The sequence below is a fragment of the Pan paniscus genome, chromosome 2 (genome assembly GCF_029289425.2).
Source record: "Pan paniscus chromosome 2, NHGRI_mPanPan1-v2.0_pri, whole genome shotgun sequence".
Taxonomy (NCBI): Eukaryota; Metazoa; Chordata; class Mammalia; order Primates; family Hominidae; genus Pan; species Pan paniscus.
In genome coordinates, this window is record NC_085926.1 from 52,419,800 (window position 1) to 52,440,530 (window position 20,731).

Below are 20,731 nucleotides of genomic sequence, written 5' to 3' on the forward strand. Positions count from 1 at the left end.
ATTATGATGCTAGAAATACTGTTTGCCACTGAGCCAGGCAGTACACTATGATTACCTTTCCTCTTTTGTACAATGTTTTTTTCTGAAATTAATAATTGCTTCTTTTTTGGTATATACCTATTGCTAATTCTTCTGAAATGTTGCAAATGATCAACAAAATGTCTCAAAATGCAATTTTCCTCATAGACCAGGCATCAGATCACTATCAGCTGGACTTCTTTTCCTGAAGACCTGCCTCCCAGAGCCGCCTCCTCCAGGGCTGGCTGCTCCTAGAGCTCCTGCACAGCTGTCCTCCTAGGGCTTCCCACAATTATGCCCTTTTTCTTCATTTCCTTTCTCTTGGGTTTGACCACTCAATGCTATCCTTGCTTATCCGGGCGTCCAGGGAAATTTTGTCAGAGCTCTGCAAGTAACAGGAACATTTTTTAATTGTGAGCTTTCATATAAAACACAATATTTAACCCATTCTAAAGATTCAACTCTTGCAGTGATAATTCACAACGGAAAGATGCTCCTTAGATTAAGACTTTAGTTCTAAACCTAGAGTTTCTGTAACTTGGGTCACCAGGCATATTTTTAGGGATCTGTGGTAGTATTAATATCTTTTCTTAAGGAGTCTATTTGTATACTCAAGTGTGAGAAACACTATCTTAACTGAGAGTAATGGCCCCTAACAGTGCCCTCTCGACTTTAGCTTCAGTGGGTAGAAAGGGAGCTTGGGAGGGGGCAGTTTTTGTCACCTAGATGTCAGCTGCCCTACCTCTGTGTACAGTTGGCTTTGTGGGTACTTGCTTAGCTAACACGACAGTGCATGCATACACACACACACACACACACACACACACAGCTATTAACTATTTCTTACTCTTTGTATTTTTAGTCTCCACTGATGTTAATAGCCAACCCTATTTTTATAGGCTGGAAAGTCCAACTTTGAAATGTTCTATTCTTCATCTGGGCCTAATCAGTCATTCTCCACTAAATAACTGGCTTCTTTTTTTTTTTTTTTTTTTTTTTTTGAGACAGAGTCTCTTTGACCTCGTGATCCACCCACCTCAGTCTCCCAAAGTGCTGAGAATCCAGGTGTGAGCCACCACGCCTGGCCTCTTTTTGCTTTTCTTTTTCTTTCTTTCTTTTTTTTTTGAGAAGGAGTCTCACTCTGTTGCCCAGGCGGGAGTGCAGTGGTGCGATCTCGGCTCACTGCAACCTCCGCCTCCCGGGTTCAAGTGATTCTCTCCTTCCTCAGCCTCCTGAGTAGCTGGGATTACAGGCACGCACCACCATGCCAGGCTAATTTTGTATTTTTAGTAGAGACGGGGTTTCACCAAGCTGGTCAGGCTGGTCTCGAACTCCTGACTGCCTTGGCCGCCCAAAGTGCTGGGATTACAAGCGTGAGCCACTGCACCCAGCCCTTTTTTTTTTTTTTTTTTTGAGTCAGGGTCTCACTCTGTTCAGTGGCATGATCATGGCTCACTGCCCCGACCTCCCTGGGCTCAGGTAATCCTCCCACCTGAGCCTTCCAAGTAGCTAAGACTATAGGCATGCACCACCATGCCTGGCTAATTTTTTTTATTTTTTTTTAAGAGATGAGGTTTCACCATGTTGCCAAAGCTGGTCTTGAACTCCTGGGCTCAAGGGATCTGCCCACCTTGGCCTCCTAAAGTGCTGAAATTACAGGTGTGAGCCACCACACCCAGCCAGCTTCTTTCTTAAATAAGCTTTTAATTTAGAATAGTTTTAGACTTACAGAAACATTGTAAAGATAGTATAGAGTCCCCATATATCCCAAACCTAATTTCTCCTACTATTAACACATTAGTATAGCAAATTTGTCACAATTAAAGAACGAATATTGATACATCATTATTAACTAAAGCCCAAATTTTATTGAGATTTTCTTGTCTTTTCTGTTCCAGGATACCACATTGCACTGTGTCGTATCTCCTTCGGTTCCTCTTGGCTGTGACGGAATGGCAGACTTCCCTTGATTCTGAAGACCTTGACACTTCTGAGGAGTACTGGTCAAGTATTTTGCAGAGTGTCTCTTAACTGGGATTGTTCTGATGTTTTTCTCATGATTAGACTGGGGTTATGGGTTTTGGAAGAAGACACAGGAGAAGTGCCATTTTCATCACATCATATCAAAGTTACATAGTATCAGCATGACCTGTCACTGTTGAGGTTGACTTTGATCATTTGGCTGAGGTAGGTTTTGTCAGATTTCTCCACTGTAAAGTTACCCTTTTTCCCCCTTTTCTTTTCTTTCTTTCTTTTTTTTTTTTTTTTTTTTAGATGGAGTTGTACTCTGTTGCCCAGGTGGGAATGCAGTGGTACAATCTTGGCTCACTGCAACCTCCGCCTCCTGGGTTCAAGCAATTCTCCTGCCTCAGCCTCCTAAGTAGCTGGGATTACAGGTGTGCACCACCACACCAGCTAATTTTTTTTTAGTAGAGATGGGGTTTCACCATGTTGGCCAGGCTGGTCTCGAACTCCTGACCTCGAGATCCACCCACCTCAGCCTACCAAAGTGCTGGGGTTACAGGTGTGAGCCACCGCACCCAGGCTTTTCCTCTTTTCATACTGTACCTTCCAAAGGGAAGTCACTATGTGGAGCCCACAGTTAAATAGAGGTTTTTATGCAACTCCTCCTTGAGGATGGAGTATCTACATAAATTATTTGGAATGGTTCTGCATGGGAGATTTACCTATTTTATTCTCTCCTGCTTATTTATTTAGTCAATCTTTTTTTTTTTTTTTTTGAGACGGAGTTTCGCTCTTGTTGCCCAGGCTGGAGTGCAGTGGTGCAATCTTAGCTCACTGCAACCTCTGCCTCCCGGTTTCAAGTGATTCTCCTGCCTCAGCCTCCCAAGTAGCTGGGATTACAGGCATGCGCCACCATGCCTGGCATTTTGTATTTTTAGTAGAGAAGGGGTTCACCAGGTTGGTCAGGCTGGTCTCGAACTCCTGACTTCAGGTGATCCACCCACCTCGGCCCCCCAAAATGCTGGGATTACAGGCGTGAGCCACCGTGCACAGCCTATTCAATCATTTAGTATGGACTCCTGGACTTCGGGTTACAATGTAATAATACTTTATTTTGTTGCTCAAATTGCTTTGGCCACTGGGTGTTCATGTGTCCTTTTCACACATCCCCATCACTGTGTGTCTGGTTTTGTTTTGTTTTGTTTTTGAGCACTTTTTTACTTTCTGACACTACAAGATGCCCCAAGCTCATCTTCTTTTAAATGGCTGTTTCATGACAAACACATGTTTAAAATTTTTAATACCTATTTTCATAACTGATGTGTCTTATTAGAATTAATTACTGTTTCATAACTTAGGAGCTGGGACAAATTAGTTCACTTAGGGATAGTAGAAATAGATGTTAAATAAAACTTTCCCAAAGCACCTGCTCCCCTTCCTCTAATCATTACCTTTACGGGAACCGTAAACTAAGGCCAGAAACCTCAGAATTTCCTTCAGCTTCCCTCTCTGTTCAGCCAACCTCTTTGTTGTCAGTTCGACTGTTTTTCAAATGTTTGCCTTCCTCTCCTTCCCATTGTCAGTGCTCAGCTCAGACCTTGATGCCTCATAGGATGGGCAGCAAAAGTCTGCATGGTTTCCTGTGTCCACTTGCTTCTCTGACACATCCACCCTTTTCCCTTCTGCCAGTTACCATAAAACATGTGCTAACTCTTTGCTCAGGATGGCCCTGCTGAGATTGGCATTCAAGACCTTCTACAAACAGGGCCTTCCGTAGCTGCATCTCCCAGGACATCCCACCCACAGGCCTTCTGCTCTGGCTGCCTCAGAACACTGGGCCCGGGCCTGGGGTGCTCAGCCTGGAGAGTCCTGGCATCCATCTTCAGCCTGTTAAACACAGCCTAAGGGCTACTTCTTCATCTCTAGGCACTCTTACTGTCTCTGTTTGTACCCCCTGTTATAGCCCATGTCATTCTCTGTCTGTCCTACAGTTATGGGTCTGTCTTTCCTGCTAGATCAGAAGCTCCAGGGACCTGTCTGTCTTATTAACCTTTCTTCCCCTCATGATGCCTGGCCCAGGACTCCACGTTCAGAGGCAGTTTAATGTCTACAGAATGGATGGATGCTCCATATCCTGTATTCATAAGCCTGTGTTTTGCTGCCAAACACCAGAGGGCACTGTTAGCATGTCGATGAAGATTATAAACCCTCAGACCTGGAAGGCTGGGAAAGGCTTATGAAAATCTTGCTTCTGTTTTGGGATTACATAAGACTTATTGCGCCTCAATTGTTCTAAACACATCTGTTCGAGTTTATTCATGAGGCACGTTCCTGTTGGGGTTAGAGATGAGTTTGAAAGCTCCCCCTCACAGGTCAAATCCTTAGACAAGACTGCCTTCATAGTCTCTCCAGACCCAAAGTGGCTCTCCTAACCCACCAAAAATGTCTCCCAATTACTCATTGAGAGGCATCCAGATGCCCTCTCCTCCACCAAAAATGGCGACTGCCAGTCCCAAGGGGGAATGTGTGATATGGTTCTATTCCTTTTCTGCCCCACCCTCCTCCCACATGCACACATGCACAGGTACCTGTCCACACGAATGCACACTCACTGACATCAGGACCTCTGGGTGGTGGCTCAAATGGTGGCTCAAAGGCTCTAGCCTCTATGGGCAGGGTGGGAGGATGCTGTGAGAAGCAGCACCTCCACTGGCCCTGACCCCAGGGAGACAGCATCAGTTTCCCATGTGCTCCCAGTCACAGCATCATGGGGGCCCCCAGGTGTGAGAAGTCTCCCTAGTGACTAAGCCAGGGAGCTCCATTCCAAAGGAGCTGGCTATTTGCAAAGGTGTCATGGCTTGTACATTTTTCCAAAAAATGACAGAAAAACTGAAGAACTGATTTTTTTCCCAAAACAAAAAACCCTTGCCCTCACTTCTCCCTAGCAAACCTGCTCTAACCCTGGGATCCCTGAGCAACATGACAGCATGAGGTCCAGATGGAAGGGGTAAGCCCCAGGAGCCCCTTCCCCTTGTCTTTGGTGTAAACTGGCTTCTTGACCCTGCCCTGCACACACCCCTAATAAACAGGAAGGCATCCGCGCCATTAGTATCCATCCTTTTCAGAGCATCTGAGACCTGTCTGGACCATCAAAGCCATCCCCAGCCCCCAGGAGCCTACTGGAGGAGACACCAGCCTCGCCAAAACAATTCTCCATTGTGTTCTTCCCCTTAGAAATCATGGGTTTGTAAACAGGCCCTTACATTTCAGCAGGTCCTGCCCTGGCTTTGTGCTGGTGTGTTGTTTTTTCTTCCCTGAACAATGTCCTTTCCAGTAGGGCCAGCCGTTCACACCATTGTCTGAGACCCTTGGACTACAGGAAACATCACCAGATTCTTATCAGTTGGGGGCAGGAGTGGGGGGGGTGAACAGATGAGATCATGTCCACAGAGCAAGTGGCTGGTATGCCACGTCATTCCCCATGCCTTCATCTGTGAGAGCAGAGCCCGCTCGCCCTCCATCAATCTGGGCTTCATGTGTCCAGAGTCCAGTCCCCTCTATTTGGTGGTAGACACCTGGACTCTGTTCCAGGCCTCTGTTGAGTCACTTTGGAATCCTATCAGTCCGCAACTGTCCCTTTGCCCTGGTCATTCCTCACAGCAGTGAAACAGGCCCTTTTGGGTGGATTAGGGGGTACTCTGGTCATCATACTCTCTGGGGTAAAGAGGTCAAGACTGGTCAGCTGAGTCCTCCCATCAGCAGTGTCCCTGCGTGCAGGCTATTAGCTAGCTGCTGGAGGCCTGGCCCAAAGACAGCCCCATATCCCTTACACGGCCTCCCTGGAGACTTTGCAGCAGCCCTCGTCCTCAGTGGAGAGTAATTTTTTTAAAGGCTTCATGAGGAACCAGGAGTTTCCTTAATGGAAGTCCAGCAAGGAAAGTGAAAGGCTTCATTAGGATGCAGTCTCTAAGGGAGAGGGGCCCAGTAGTGGTACCCCCAGCAAAGGGGGCCAGGGACTGGGCAGTGGGAACGGGCACAGGGCCACAGCTGCCTTGCCTCGTCTCCTGTACATCCGAGGGATGGCTGAGTACGGAAGGAGAGCCAGGGTGGCGCCCAACAATTCCCAGGCACCTTATCAGATTTTTATTTATTTATTTATTTATTTATTTATTTATTGAGACAGAGTCTTGCTCTGTTGCCCAGGCTGGAGTACAGTGGCGTGATCTCAGCTCGCTGTAACCTCTACCTCCCGGGTTCAAATGATTCTCGTGCCTCAGTCTCCTGAGTAGCTGGGATTACAGGTGTGTGCCACCAGCTAATTTTTGTATTTTTAGTAGAGAAGGGGTTTCACCATGTTGGTCAGGCTGGTCTCGAACTCCTGACCTCAGGTGATCCACCTGCCTCAGCCTCTGAAAGTGATGGCATTGCAGGTGTGAGCCATCGTGCCTGGCAACCTTATCAGATATTGTGTCCAAACCTAGCCCTACCCACTGTCCCTCTTTCCGAGTTTAGAGTCTTAGAAGACCCTGGGAATTTGTTCTTGGTGTGTGTTGAACTTTATTCTTGTAGAACCCACTGCAATCCAAGACTTAGGTGAGGCTGGGATGGGACCTTAACTGGGATGGAAATTGGGCTATTTCTGAGCAACTACCCCCTAGCTCTAAGATGTGGTTGGCCAGAGGTGCCTCTGTTTGCTGGATTTCCAGAGGCATGTGAGCCAGTCTTCTGGGGCCCAACTGGCTGGAGCTGCAGCTGGACCCCCTGCCAGCCCACAAAGAGGACAGGCTGGCTGGAGGTACACCAGGTTCTTGGGGGCTGCTACCTGACCATTCCTCCAAGCAGGGGATTCTAGGGCTGTCTAGGACCTGACCCCAAGCTTAGCCAATGAAAGAAAAGCCCAGGAGTCATTTGAGAAAGTGGAAACTGCTGTTTTCCTCTCTTATTCTGACTCCTCCCTGCCCCTCACCTTCTTAGAAACGAGTCTGTTGGATGGAAGGACAGCCACAGACTAGGGGTGAATGCTAGCCCTCCACAGAGGACCATGACAGACACAGGAGGGGCCAGAAATAGGCTGGGTATGGGAGCACGAGAGCCGGGAACAGAGCACAGTCCAGGCCCAAAGGGCAGCAGATTGGCCGCTTGGCAGCCCTGTCCTGGGGTAGCAGAGTCTACTCTGGCGAGGGTCATAGGAAACCAAGATATGGCTATTTCATCAGGAGGCTGGGGCTTCCAGAGCCTACAGGCTGGGAAGGCAATTACTAATTAATCAAGCTCACATGTTAAGGGAGGGAATTAACCTAATCAACATTTTTCTAAAGTGTGTTCTTCAAAATGTTAGAAACATGAGATGTTAGCTGCTCCATGGGGAAAAAAAAAAGAGAGAACCAAATGTTTTGGAAAAGCACATAGCACATAGTAGGCATGCACATTAGCAAGAGATCATCACAGGACTTCTCAGGGCCTTCACAGGGCAAGCCAGCAGGCAGCATTTCAGCTCTGTCAGGGCCAAAGGGGCAGAACACGGGGACCACGAGATCATGGAGGGTCCCGTGGGATTATAGTTATCTCTTGGAACCACTGGGCCAGTCTCATTCTCTAGGCCCCCTTCCAGCTCTAAACCTGTTTGGGAAGTCATGGAACAGAGTCCCAAAGAGCAGAGGAAGCATTAGACGCAGAGGAAAGAGCTGTGACAAGACAACAGAGAGAGGCTGAAATTGCTGAGGCAGGAAATAGGGCTTGAGATGGGAGGGGGAGGTGGTGTGGACCAGGAAGGGGTCTGGTCCAGAGGGGTCTTCCGGACCACCCTCGGGAGAGTGATGCATGAGGGAAGAAGGGGGCTCTGGAGGCCGCCTTCGCACACCCTTCCCAGCCCAGCACACTGTGCCAGGTGGGTGCCCTGGTGACACTTCTCAGTCAGAGGTGATGATGCTTCCTGGGGTGGGGTGACAGGGTTTCAGGTTCTGTCAGGCCTAAGTGATCGTGGAGGGGGCAAGGAACAAAAGGAAAGGCCAGCTCCAGGGCCCAGACTGCAAGATGAGACTTATGACTGACCTGTTAAGACCCCTAGTCTACAGCATGGATCGAGGGGCCTGTTCAGGCAAGAGGCCCAGGGAAGTCTCCCTGGGAAGGTGGGGTTATGACCCTTCCATCTTCCTCCAGCATCAGTGGATTCTGCTCTTTGGGCTGGGGTGTTGATGTCAGTGGGGAGTGGGAGCCATGCCCAGACGGACCTCCTGCAGTGTGCCCAATAGGTCAGATGTTCGGGGCCTCCCCTCCTTTCCAGAAGCCACAGCCCCCACAGCACAGCCCCAGTCCCCCAGCCATGAGGACTTAATATCCATTGGTATGTGGCTTGGGATGAAGGCAGGAACCATGCCAAGTGTCACTGTGACAAATGTCAAGTGTTGTTGTGAAAAAGGAGCAGAGCTGCCTACGGGCCCAGCTGCCCTTTGCCAATGTTTTTTTTTTTTCTTTTAGTTCAAGATCCTCCTGAAGTCCCAAGAAGGTCAGTCTTACAAGCCCACAGGCCAGGATGTTCCTCATTTAATGAGCAATCTCGGCTTTGTAGACAAAGCCCTCTAACTCCTTCCTTCCCCTGATACCCATCTTCCTCCTTTCTAGAAAGCACCACCCAGTCTCTTTCTTTAAGTCCTTTTCCAGCTCTAAAACCTGTTTGGGAAATCATGAAACAGAGGTCACTCAGGGTGACCTTCTTTCTCAGGGAATGGATGGGAGGGCTCTTCATTTTCAGCTCATGTGCGCAGCATCAGTCCATTTAGTACAATACACAGATACACAGTAATGATATAATTATGTGATGCAAATATTAACTTCATCCCTTTCCTTGTAAATTCAGCTTTTCTCACCAGAGCTCAGGGGCAGTCATGACAATAAAAATAACAATAGTAATTACAAGAAATGTGCTCTGAGAACAGAGAAACCACAAGGCCCATCTCAACACACAAATACAAAAACAACTTGCATTTACGGGGCGTTTCCAGGAGTTAGTAGCATACAGTACCATGGGTAGGGTGTGGTTGGCAGAAGCTGTCCACTTTTTCTAAGTGCAGGTGTTCGTTGCTGAGGATCTTGTGCTCCTCCTCCCTTCGTTTTCTAGAGTAACTTCCCAGAGGACCCTGCCTGGAGCCTGCCAAGCCAGAGTCCAGCGTAAAGGCCCGGAGGGCTGTTTGTGTCTTTCTGGCCTCCCTAGGGTAGAGGGCAGAGCTGGCTGCAGCTCTGATACCCTTTCCTGGAGCTCTGCACTCTCTCCTCCCCTCTTTAATCCCCTCTGTCTCCCCTCCCTTCTGCTCTTCAGCCCCCATCCTTTCCTCCTCTCCTCCTCTGCCTTGACCAGCTGACCTCCCAGCAGACAGCACCGCAGGCCGGAAGGCTTCTCAGGGCGTTGATAGGTTAATCTCAGTGCTTCTGGTTCATTTATTACATGGTCAAAGGGGAGAAAGGAGGGACTATTTCAGGTCCCAGTTCTCTGGAGGTGCCAGGGGTAAGGGAAAGATAAAACCCAAGGCAGTCTGGGTTTGAGTTTCAATAGGGCAGGGAACCCTGGCTTGCTTTTTATCTTTTTTTCCCCTCCTTTCTTTGTCTTGGTTGTTTTAATGGAGGGAATCTCAAACCCAGTGCTCTTATCTCCTTCCAGTCAGTTTTGTGTGTCATGAATGTGTTCATGTGCAGGCTGGGAACAACTTTTCATTTAGTCCTCCTCCTCCCCTCTGTGCTCCCCAGCCTGAGAAACTGGTGATGGCAAAAACACCTCCCCTACATGCCCAGGCAGAACGCGTCCTTGCCATCCGAGCCTTACCCCCGAGAATCAGCGGGACTTACACTTCTTCGTCTTTTTCTCTACCTTGTTTTCCCCCTTAAAAGAAAAACAGTCTTCCTAAATCCATTTAGCATAAAACAGAGATTCCAGAGATGGAAACACTGGGTCTTCCAGGTGGCTTCTGAGCTAACTGATGCCATCCTGAGTTCTTGTGGACACCTGTTCCTGCCTGGGTCCCACAGTCTATCCTAAGGGTCTCCCGCCCTCTCTCCATCTCCATATCCTCTCAATCTTCTGCATCCCTGGCCCTGATTCTGAGGGCTGCAGGGCTCACAGAGCCTCCACATTCCCAGCCTCCAGGGCTGCGGCATGCTTGCATCACCCTGGGAAAGACAGCCCACTCTTCCCGCCTGCACCCTTCCCCAGCTCCCCAACCCTATCTCTAGTCCACAGACACAAGGGACAACAATGCCCCAGAACCCACCCCTCCCCGCTCGTGGACATGGAGAGCCTGACAATGGGGAGGGGGTCCTCTCAGGAGGGGCAGGCATCCCAGCAACCCTGGCCTGGGGAAGGGAAGTCAGGCTGTGAGATGCCCCCACCTGGTTTACAAAGTGAAGCCTGAGCCCTGACCACCCCAGATCCCTGGGGGCTCTAGCGGTCTATGCCTCTAGATTATCTACACCTCTCTGTGATTCTCAGATGGAGAAGAGGCGGTGGGCAGTGGCAGGGAGCCACCAAGATATCACGGCGCGACAGGAGGGGAGGTGCATTGTTGCTCCATCTTCCCAACACCTCTGTGTTCCCTCCCCAAGTCGGTCAGGTAGGCTCTTCTTACGGGGTGCTAGCTTAGAGGCCATTTCCACCCTCCTCTGGCTCCCTGCGGGCCCCCTACCGGGATACCCCCTAGACGCACCCACACACCCACTCTGAGGGTCACTCAGAATGGCCATTGTTCTGTAGGCTGGGAAAGAACCACCCAACCCTCTTGCCTCTGGGCACACCCGGAAATGTGCTGCGGAAGCCAGGCCATCTCTGAGAACAAATGGCAGATCCCTTGGGGCTGCCAGCAGCCAGAGGGTGCTGGCTCCAGCTGGGTCTAAGAGCACAGAGAAGGGCAGGGAACAGGCTTCAAGAACCCAGCCCCTCCATTAGACCCCAGTCTTTTCTGCAGGTGGCCCAGTAGCGGTGTGGGGGCAGAGACACCTGTCTCTAAGAGGCAAACAGACATCCTGACCCCTCTGCCCTAGCTGGGTGGGTGGGAGATGCTGGGGGCTGCTAGTGGGCCCCCCAGCCCATCCTGACCACCCCTCCTCTGCCCCCTTCTACGTGGCCTCCACCTCCCGGGGCGTCCGATTGTGCTCGGCATGCACCCGGCTCTTCATCTTCTTGCCTAGCTCCAGCCCTGCCCAGCTCTTGCCCCTGGCCTGCTTGCCCCGGCTCCGGCTCCGGAAGCAGCCTGAGCATTCCGTGGTGCCCCTGCACCACACGCGCTCACAGTACTCATCCACCCGGGGCAGGTTGGCGAAGCCAATGAGCTGCAGGATGTCCTTGTACCAGGCCTTGGGTGGGGTGGAAGCCAGGCCTCCCCGGGCTGGGGGCTCCTCTGGCTTTGGCTCCGGAGGGAACAGGTTGTCCAGCTGTGAGGCCACAATCACCACCAGAGCCAGGCGGACCACAGTCTGGGAGAAGCCATGCTCCAGAGTGGTGCAGGTGTAGGTGCCCGCATCGAAACGGCTGAGCCTGCGGAACAGCAGCCCCCGCTCCGTGTGCAAGACTCGCTCGTCCGTCTTCACCTGCCATGCGGGCAGGAGGGCGTGAGTAGGGTGCAAGGTGGGAGTTTACCATCGGCTTCTCTGCCCCAGCTTTTCTGCCATCCTTGGGGCCCAGTGCCTGGGCACTTCTTGCCCTATTCTCCCCTTCCCAGGAGGGGACCAGCAGCGTGGCAGTCTGGGCCTCCTCTAGACCACCAGCTAATTCAGGTGGGGCCTCACCTTCCCATAGCCCAGGAAGGGGCCTTCTCAAGGATTTGACTGGCTGGTTTCTCCCTTAGTCAGAGGACTCCAATCTTGGCCTCGGAGGGCCCTGGCACACATTCCCAAGGAACAGAGGGGCTAAGATGTTATCCCCTTAGCCCTTCTGGAGGTACCATCCCATCTACAGGCTTTTCTCAAGGGAGGGGCTGTGCCCCCGGGCCCAGAACTGGGCTTCAGAAACTCCCTATGCTACACACATACAATGTGCGTGCGCCCACGCACACATGCACATGCACGCACACACACACAGAGACACACACACGGCCTTCCCATCCTGGTCTGAACCGTTCACTCCCCCAACGGTGCGAGCTGACAGCCCCAGCCCAGGGTGGGCTGATCGCCCATCACAGCGTGGGAAGTGGAAGTGCCGCCCTGATCCCAGCCCGCCTCTGGCCTGGACCCTGTGTGGGTTTTAGTCTGCACATCTGTGTGTTGGGGGTGGATTGCTTGAGCCATTAGCTAGTGTTGTGAAACACCATCTTATTGCTCCCCTCCTCCCCTGGGGAATCTTCTCAGTGCCCAGCCCAACAGCTGGCCCAAGGCTGGCCTCCCCCAGTTCCCAGGCTGGAGGGAGAGCCCCTCCTGTAATCAATCCACTCCTGCCCCTCCCCTTCCCTGCCCCGGCCAATGCCCATCCTCAGGCCCCAGACTTAAACCATCCCTGGGGTTGATAGACCTTTCCGGATGGGGGAGGAGAGGGCCTGAGCAGACAGCTGGACTCCAGGGAGGAAGTGTGGGGCCAGGCTTTGAGGGTGGAGGGCAAGGACCAGTGGTTAGGGACCCAGAAGGTTCTCTTCTGTTGTGTGTGTGTAGCATAGGGAGGTTCTGAAGCCTAGTCCTGGGCCCAGGGCACAGCCCCCTCCCCTGCCTGGGGCAGAAGAGAACCAAGAACCCCTGGAGAAGAGAATCCTTCAAAGATGAGCCATGTGTGTAAACATGGAAGACTTACTGGCCTGCCCAGACCCTCTTCTCTCTCTTCCATCACCCACCCCTCAGACTGGGGGAGTTCCAGCCACATCTGGCCTGGGCATTCCCAAAAGGCAAAAATAGGGCACCTCCTTCTAGGCACCCCAGGAGCCTAATACAAACTTTTTTTAGGTTAATCTTGGCAGATTCCCCCCAGAACCCCTTTCTGGGGCTCAGGTCTTGGGGTTCAGGATGGGAGGTGACCTCAGGACACACAGAGGCTAGAGGCAGGGGTCTCCTCACTCACCTGGTCAGGCCCCTCATCCCCTGGCCTCTGCAAGAGCCAGCGCACAGCAGCCTGGGGAGACTTGGGCAGGCACTCCAGGAAGGTGCTATTGTGCTCCGTGCCGTAGACCATGGTGGCTGCCACAAGTCCCACTGCCTCTTCTGGAGAGAGGCAGAGGTTGGCTCAGCTTGGGAACTATGGGACCCAGATCCCAGTGCCACCACCTGACACCACAGCTCAGGAGCCCCACTAGTATGACAAGAACTTAGGCATGCGTGGATTCCCAAGCCAGCCACTGTGTCCAAAGACCCTGCTTCCATGCACTAGCAGGAGCTACACAGAGAGGGAAACTGAGGACTATCCGTCATGACAAGACCAATCTGAGAATGCACTTCACAGGGGTGGAGCCGGGCCACAGGGGTGAGTTCCAGCCCAGTCTGGGCCCTCCCACCTGCCACCACTCACCTTCCTGGCTCTGGCCCAGGCACTGCAGGGCAGGGTTGCCGTGCCGGATGTCCTGCCGGCGGAACCGGCGCTTGCCAAGGCTGGGGCGGTAGTGGGTACAGGAGGCACCATCCCAGGCACAGTATGGGTCCCGGGCCAGGCAGCACTCTGCACAGGCAGTGCCGTAAGTCTCACATTGGTGCAGCCGCAGCTGGGCCACACCCAGCCGAGAGCCCACGTATAGCATTTGCTGGGGAGGGACAGAAGCAGAGCCTGAGGTGAGCCCAGGCTTCGCCCACACGCAGCCAGGCTCTCAGCCCCTCAGCTTCCTGAGACCCCTGCCACTTGCAGGAAGTCTTCCAGAACCTCTTGGATTCATTCAAAAAACAAAAAGTGTTTATCACCCATCTGCTGCATACCAGATTCTGTGCCAGGACACAGAAGGGATGGAGGAGAACCAAGACCTGGGATGTTTTCTCTAAGGGGCTTCTCCAGGCCCTCCCAGGTGCTGACCTTTGCCCTCTATCCCAGGGGACTTTATCCTGAGTTGTCCCTGACCTTAGAGGTGCACCTTGCTTTAAGCAATCCTTGCACGAAAGTTAGGATTTACACAAAGATACACTGGAGCAGATAAATATGGGGAGACGGGTTTTGCCACTTGGCAAATATAGTAGGCCTCTAAAAAGTGGCCTTGTTGGACTTAACATCTGGATTTTGTGTTTTCAGGCACACTTTTGCCTCCCTTAGGAACTGGCCTTTGTGACTATCCCCTTATCTGGACATGGCCCCACTTACTCGGTGCCTCCAGTGCCCACTGGCCACTTGTTGCAGGGGCGAATCAGGCCTGCCTCAGCACAGCTTTCCCCAGACTACAGTGGAGCTCGAGGAGGCTGTGGAGCAGGGGCAGAGGAGGAGGCTGCGGAGCAGGGGCAGAAGGGGGGTCCAAGAGGAGGGTGGCAGCTGTTCTTACCCTTTTGACAGAGATCTCCATTTCGGTGATAGGTGTTGGCACCTGGGGAAGAAGAAGGGTCTCAGTGTGGGTGGGGTGGACCAAGACCTGCCCCTGCACCCCTGCTTTCAGTCTCCTCCAACCCTGGGGTGGGAACCACCTAGCTCCCAGGCTGGGTCTTGCACTCCCTGGCAGCTAAGGCTAGACAGTCTTTCCCAGACGATGGGTTACAAGAAAGGCCCCCTGGTCATGGCTGGCCTCCAAGCAGGAGGCTTGACTGAAAGCACAGAGCTAGAGTGTCCCCTCTCTCAGCCTGTTCCCCAGCAATGAGGCAGCTGTCCCAAATTACCCAGCTCAGGTCCAGGAGGCACAACAGGCCCTCAAACACAGACGACCCCCTTCCTGAGTCTCTAGAGGGGCCAAGAGAACATCTAAGGGCCTTGGGGTCTCAACCATCTCCTCCTTGCAACTTGAGTCCTACAGGGGTTTGCAGAGGGTTGCTTCCCTTGACCATCCCTCCCAGCACCCCAGGCACTTTCAGCTCACAGGCTGTAGCTCTGGGCCTCCAGTCATTCATAAGTGGCTGCGAGGCCTCTGCCACAGCGGAGGTGCGGGGTGGAGCGGGGGCATCTCTTTCTGCACCCCCTCCCCAGCATCCTGCCAGCTGCAAATTCAGTAAAGACAGGCTGGCTCCCTACTGGGCTTGCTCCTGCATCCCTGTAGCCAGGCTCAGACCCAGAGATGGGGCTTGGAGGGACCCTTCCATCAGCCCCTTGCTTACCTTAAACACCTGGAGCTCCTCCAGAACCACTTCCTCAGGTTCAGCTGAGCCCCCTGCCTGGAGGGCGATGACTTTGAGCACAGAGCCTGAGTCTGGGGCCAGGGAGGAGGGGTCAGCGGGACAGGGGGGGACAGCCAGAGACCCCACACCCCTCTCCAGCCTGGCCACCCTTGCTCAGCTGTCCTACCAGTCCCCAGGAAAATGACATCGTAGGTCCCATCCTCTGCCTCCACGCGGTCCACCACGATCTGGTGTAGCTGCTGGGCTAGGTGGGTCTTGACAAGGACAGGGCGGCCATGCCGAGGCCGCACAGGCCAGAACATGAGGGGGTGGGCTCGGGCAAACTGCAGCACCTCATCTGGGTAGTCCTTGGTGCTGCCAAAAGGCCGTCCTGGCTGTGCGGTCATCTTGCTGGGGCACTGTGGGCAGCAGGGAAGGGAGTGCCTGAAGTATCCTGAGACAGCACACACCCTCCACCGCCAGTCTGTTTCCACCCCAACCAGGGGGACCTCTCTCACTGCAGGAGGGCTGTCCTCTCCCACTACACCCACCCCACCCCACCCAGGCCCTCTGGAGCCCAGGCTTGGCCAACGTCCGCTGCCGTGGGGGTGCATGGGGACATGAGGCCACTCCAAGGAGCCCTTCCCCACATCTGCTCAGGCCTCGCTTCCCTGGCCTGGCCCCAGCAGATACTCACCACGCCGGGGCGAGGGAAGGGCACCTTGCCCCCATAGGGCCCCCACTGGTGCTGAGGCCCATCTCGGTGGGCAAAGGGCCCGTTGAAGACCTCCCAGATGTCTGCCATGTGGTACACACAGACGGCGAAGCCCTGGAACACGGCACTGCCGGGGCACATGGGACAGTCAGGCCAGAGTGGCCATCAAGGACAAGAAGGGAACGGCCTCGTTCCATGGGAAGGACAGAGGGTGACAGTGCCTGCAGCAAGCAGAGACTCCGAAAAGCAAAGACCCCAAGGCAAAGGCAAAGAGAGAGTCAGAGAATACAGTCACAGGTCACCGAATCAGGGACAAAGACAGGGGCCCATCGCAAGGCCGGGGTGCTGGGTGTGCCCACCTGACGGTGCTGAACAGCGTGTACACCTCGAGGCTCTTCCCGGCCTTGGGCCACAGCAGGAACACATCCTCTGGGGTAGAGAAAGGAGTATGAGTGTCATGGCCACCGCCAATGCCCTGACTCACCAGCTCTCAGCCATCCCCACTCCCGAGCCCTAGGCCTGCTTGGCCAGGCCCTCACCTAGCTGGTCAAAGTGGGTCTCGGCACCACCAGGGCCGGGCACTGAGCAGACCAGCCTGGCCTTGAGGAAAGTGCTCCATTTGTTCACCAGCACCCGCTGGCCCCCAGCATCATTCTGCAGGATAAGGGGCCAGAGTCAGGCTTGGGCCCCACGAGGATGGGTCCCACCATCCACTCTTCTACCCTCACCCACTCAGGGAGAGGTATGCATGTCAGCTTTGCATCCTTGCCTCAGTTTCCCTACTGCTGGCCAGGGGTGGGGGGAGAAAGGTCTGGGAATGGGAGGGTGTAGCAGGGACTTGAACCTCACCACCCCTTCCCAGCTCTTACCACGCAGACGCGGCCCACGCGGCTGACAGTGACATGGTTCGAGCCACCATCGGGCGAGGGGACCGTCTCCGAGAAGAAGAAGTACACCTTGTCATTGTCCTGGTCAGAGTTCTCAGGGATCCGGGCGGCCATCACAAACCGGGGGTCTGGAAGGGTGACAGGGTCATGCTGGGTGGAGGGGCCCCACAGGGGAGGATGGGAGTAGAACCCAGTGGGGAGAGGAATGGGGCAGGGGACTCCCACTGGAGGCTGGTGTCCTAGCTGGGAAGGTAGCCTCTTCACCCCTGCCAGTTCCAGGGGCAGGCCTCACCGTGCAAGAGACTCTGGTCAGAGTCGGAACGCAGAGCTGGCCGAGGACCTCCACTTCGGAAGATCATGGCCTCTCGCCCCAGGAAGTCAGCGGTGAGACCCGTGTACAGCTCCCCGTCTGGGGTGGGGTTTGGGGAACAGAGTCAGGGGAGGAGGCCCAGGCCCAGCAGCCGGGTCCCTCCCTTCCCAGTGACATAGGCCAGCTGCCACCCTCCCTGTTCTCACCCTGGCCTGGGCATCACCCACCTATGAAGGTGCTGGCAAAGGGACGGCTGGGCTCGTGAGGGCACCGCCCCCGGCCGCTTTCCACACTGCCAGGCTCCAGGTGGAGCACATGCTAGTGGGAGGGAGAGAGGGAGGGAGGGGCGTCACCTGGGAGAGAAGCACCAGCAGCCCACACCCAAGCAGGAGCCCTCGCGTGCGGCCAGAGAGCGGGGGTGGGCGGAAGGCGTCCTCATCCAGGGCCCCTCTAATGGGGTCAGCTCCCCAACACAAAGGCGCCTTTCAGGCCCCTGCCCCTCTGTCCCTACCCAGGCTCAATGGGAATGTTCAGGCAGCAGGGAGGAAATGTCACTGCCTCCCAGTCCCTTGTGGGGCCTGGCCCAGGCTCACCTCCCCACGGTGGCCAACTGTGATGAGGGCACAGGTGGGCTGGAAGGCCCCAGTGCCACAGGCTAGCAGGTGGGTCCGGTTGTGAGGCTGTAGCACCCGCACGAAGTTGGCGCACTCTGTCTGCGGGGAGAAGGAGGGGGTGGTTGAGGGGTGAGAGGGGGTGCCCACCATCTCCTTGGGGCCCAAGGCTCAGCCCTGTCTGGCAGTCAGCTCTGGGGAGGGGGTGGGTGTGACATTCCCAGCAGACCTTCAAAAGCCCTCAAGATCTGCTCCAAATGCCCCTGGTAGAGGTACCTGGGGCGTGGTCACGGATTGTCCTGGGGGTCAGGGCAGGGTGTCAGGTCGGGGGACCATCCCTCCCGACAGCACTCACCAAAGGATCTCTTCCCTTTCGAACACACTCCTCCCTCTGTCCTGGCTGCGGTGGCCACAGGACCTGGAACACAGCCCCGCTGACCTCAGGTCCTCCCCTGATCTCACAGGCTCAGTTTTCCCATCTGGCCTCCCATCTGGAGGTGCCCAGTTCTCAAACAGACCCTCTTCCCTGCCAGTCCAGCTCACCTCCCGGGGATCTGGCCATGCCTGGTCCAGCCGCAGAGAGTAGAGGGCGTCCAGGCCACCCAGAAAGAGGCGGTCTCGATACTCATCTAGGTACATGGCCTGGAGGTTCAGGGAGCCCTGGGGGCCCAGAAAGATGGCAGAGCGGTTGGCAGACAGGAGGTCTAGGAGGATGTATGGGGAGGCGGATCAGGGCCACAGCTCAGCCTAGTTCCCCAGCCAAGGAGTGGAGGTGGAGGCCCCGGCTGAGCATCCACCCCTGGCACACTCACATCTGGAAAATGTTTCCATCCACATGGTGCTGGAAGGCTTTCGGACCATGGCTCCTGGGGACAGGTGGGACGGGAGGCTCAGAGCCTCCCACCTGGCCCAGCCTACCCTGGGGCCTACCTCCCACCCCTCCATTCCTTAGCCCTTCATCATGCAGCTAACATCTTCCCACTGTCCCATCTGTGCCCTACCCAGTCCCCAGGGAAGAAGGCCCCAACCAGCAGAAACTAGAGCAAAGTGCTGGAAGATCCTGGAGGAAGGGCGGGAGTCTTTGCAGGCCGCCTGACTCAGCTGGAGGGTGGGCCAGCAGGCGAAACTGTTCCCAGCAGAGGGGACCCCTGGCAATGGCCTGGGTGCAGAAAAGGGCAGGTATGGCCAGGAAGGGCTCCCACCTCCAGTCCAGGGATGTGGCCAAAGACAATTTTCTCCCCATAGATGCTGGCTATCCCACCCCAGAGATGAGAGCAGGGAGCTGTCTGGGGACATCGGTCCCAGGAGTTGAAGATCCTGAGGTAGGTCCTCCGGGCTTGGCTGGGGAGGTGGAGGTAATGGGGGCAGTAGGATGTGGCAGGAAGGGGGTGCTGGCCACCTTTGGGAAGGCCCAGAGTGTCCTATGCCTTCCCTACAGAAGCACCTCTACCCAACACCCATTCCACCCCCAAAACTCATCAACGGCCTCTTCCGGGAAGCCCTCCATGGATGACAGTACCTTGGGGAACTTTCCCTATTTGGGGCTTTTTCTAGTAGTCTGACCTCCCCGCAAAACCACAGCTCCCGGAACAAGACCACATTCCCCTCAGCCTCTCCAGGGACGAGCGCCATCTCCCCCAGCAGACCGGGCTTCCCAGGGGAAGGTGGTCACCCCTCTGGTTTCCTCAGGAAGGATCTGCCAAGAGCCTGTCTCGGGCCTTCCCTGGGCCCATCCATGGAGGCCTGAGCCGGCTCACATGTCTAGGGTAGAACACAGGAACCCCCAGGCTGGGATGTGCAAAAAGGGGAGGTGAAACTCCCCCTGGGCTGGGGCGCTTCTTGGGTGCAGGAGCACATGAACAAGCCCACTCTGGGAAGTGGGCTGCAAGGGGGGTCCTCCCCTTCTCTGTGGCCCCAGGACCAACGGATAGCATGCTGCCTGCTCTCCCGTTGGCCACCCTGGGCAAAAAGTGCCAGTTGAGCCCAGACAGACCCTTCAGCCCCACCCTCTCTGTCACTCTCCCCTGCCTGGTCCCTTCCTCTGTCTCCTCCCCATCTTTATTGAGCTCTCTCAGGGTCTCCATCTGTCCCTTTCTCAGCACTCCCCGTCAGGTCCTTCCCACCGCCACCCTGGTCCTGTCTCCCAGGACCTGCCTCCCTCCCACTCCCCGAGAGCTGTGCAGGGAGAGGCTCCCTCCCCTACAGCTGGCCAGGCACCCAAGAGCCCAAGCCACCCAAACAGGGCACACGCACACAAACAGGGCACACGCACCCAAACACGGCACACGCACACAAACACGGCACACGCACACAAACTCGGCACACGCACACAAACACGGCACACGCACCCAAACAGGGCACATGCACACAAACACGGCACACGCACACAAACACGGCACATGCACCCAAACAGGGCACATGCACACAAACACTGCACAGGCACACAAACACGGCACATGCACCCAAACAGAGCGCACGCACACAAACGGCACATGCACACAAACAGGGCATGCAGGGGCTGGTACCTCGGTAGGAGTGCCGCAGGCGGGGCACACTGGGGCCGGGGCTGGGGCCAGAGCTACCCCCATGGAGCAGGAGGCCCCCTAGCAGCCAGCAAATGGCCCAGGCCGAGGGGGCCATGCTGGGGAACTGAGGGCACCGCTGCTGCCTGCCTGCAGAGCCGCCCTCTGGTCCCGCTGGCCGCCGGTTGTAGTTTGCTCTGCTGCCACCAGGCCACCACTTATAAGGCAGTGGCTCCACCCAGTCCTGGGCGGGAAGAGGGGCGGAGGAGAGAAGGAGGCTGGGGCCTTGCCGTCCACCTGCCGCTTCTCCTTCCACCTTGTTGGCCCAGTGCAGGCTTTTGTGCCACACTGGCCAGCTCCCCATTGGGAAGATCTTCCCAGCTAGGGCACAGGCCATGTGTACAGAAATGTCCACAAATGCAGGTCCCCAGGCTCCAGCAAAGTGACAAGTGGGGAGAGAGCCTGGAAGGGAGGTCAGGGATCAGAGGTTAAAGTTGATGGGCTGGGTAGGGGCCTAGCTGGGC

At 55.0% G+C, this 20,731-nt stretch overlaps 1 protein-coding gene across 2 annotated transcripts; it reads right to left on the minus strand.

Annotated features, from left to right (window-relative positions):
- Positions 1-8,769: 8,769 nt before the first annotated feature.
- SEMA3G (semaphorin 3G) lies at positions 8,770-20,410 on the minus strand. Of its 2 annotated transcripts, none has more exons than XM_003818759.5 (16): positions 20,211-20,410; positions 18,229-18,389; positions 18,041-18,103; positions 17,668-17,787; positions 17,302-17,392; positions 17,057-17,173; positions 16,747-16,892; positions 16,417-16,531; positions 16,237-16,306; positions 15,860-16,004; positions 15,350-15,581; positions 15,163-15,254; positions 14,403-14,444; positions 13,454-13,682; positions 13,010-13,149; positions 8,770-11,556 (listed from the first exon to the last, which is right to left on the minus strand). In XM_003818759.5, exons 1-16 carry the CDS (start codon positions 20,323-20,325, stop codon positions 11,086-11,088), a joined length of 2,349 nt encoding a protein of 782 aa, XP_003818807.2. In that variant the 5' UTR covers positions 20,326-20,410; the 3' UTR covers positions 8,770-11,085. The 2 variants fall into 2 exon arrangements, with proteins under 2 accessions (XP_003818807.2, XP_008970376.2); XM_008972128.3 differs by having other exon boundaries at positions 18,229-18,345; positions 20,211-20,390.
- Positions 20,411-20,731: the final 321 nt, after the last annotated feature.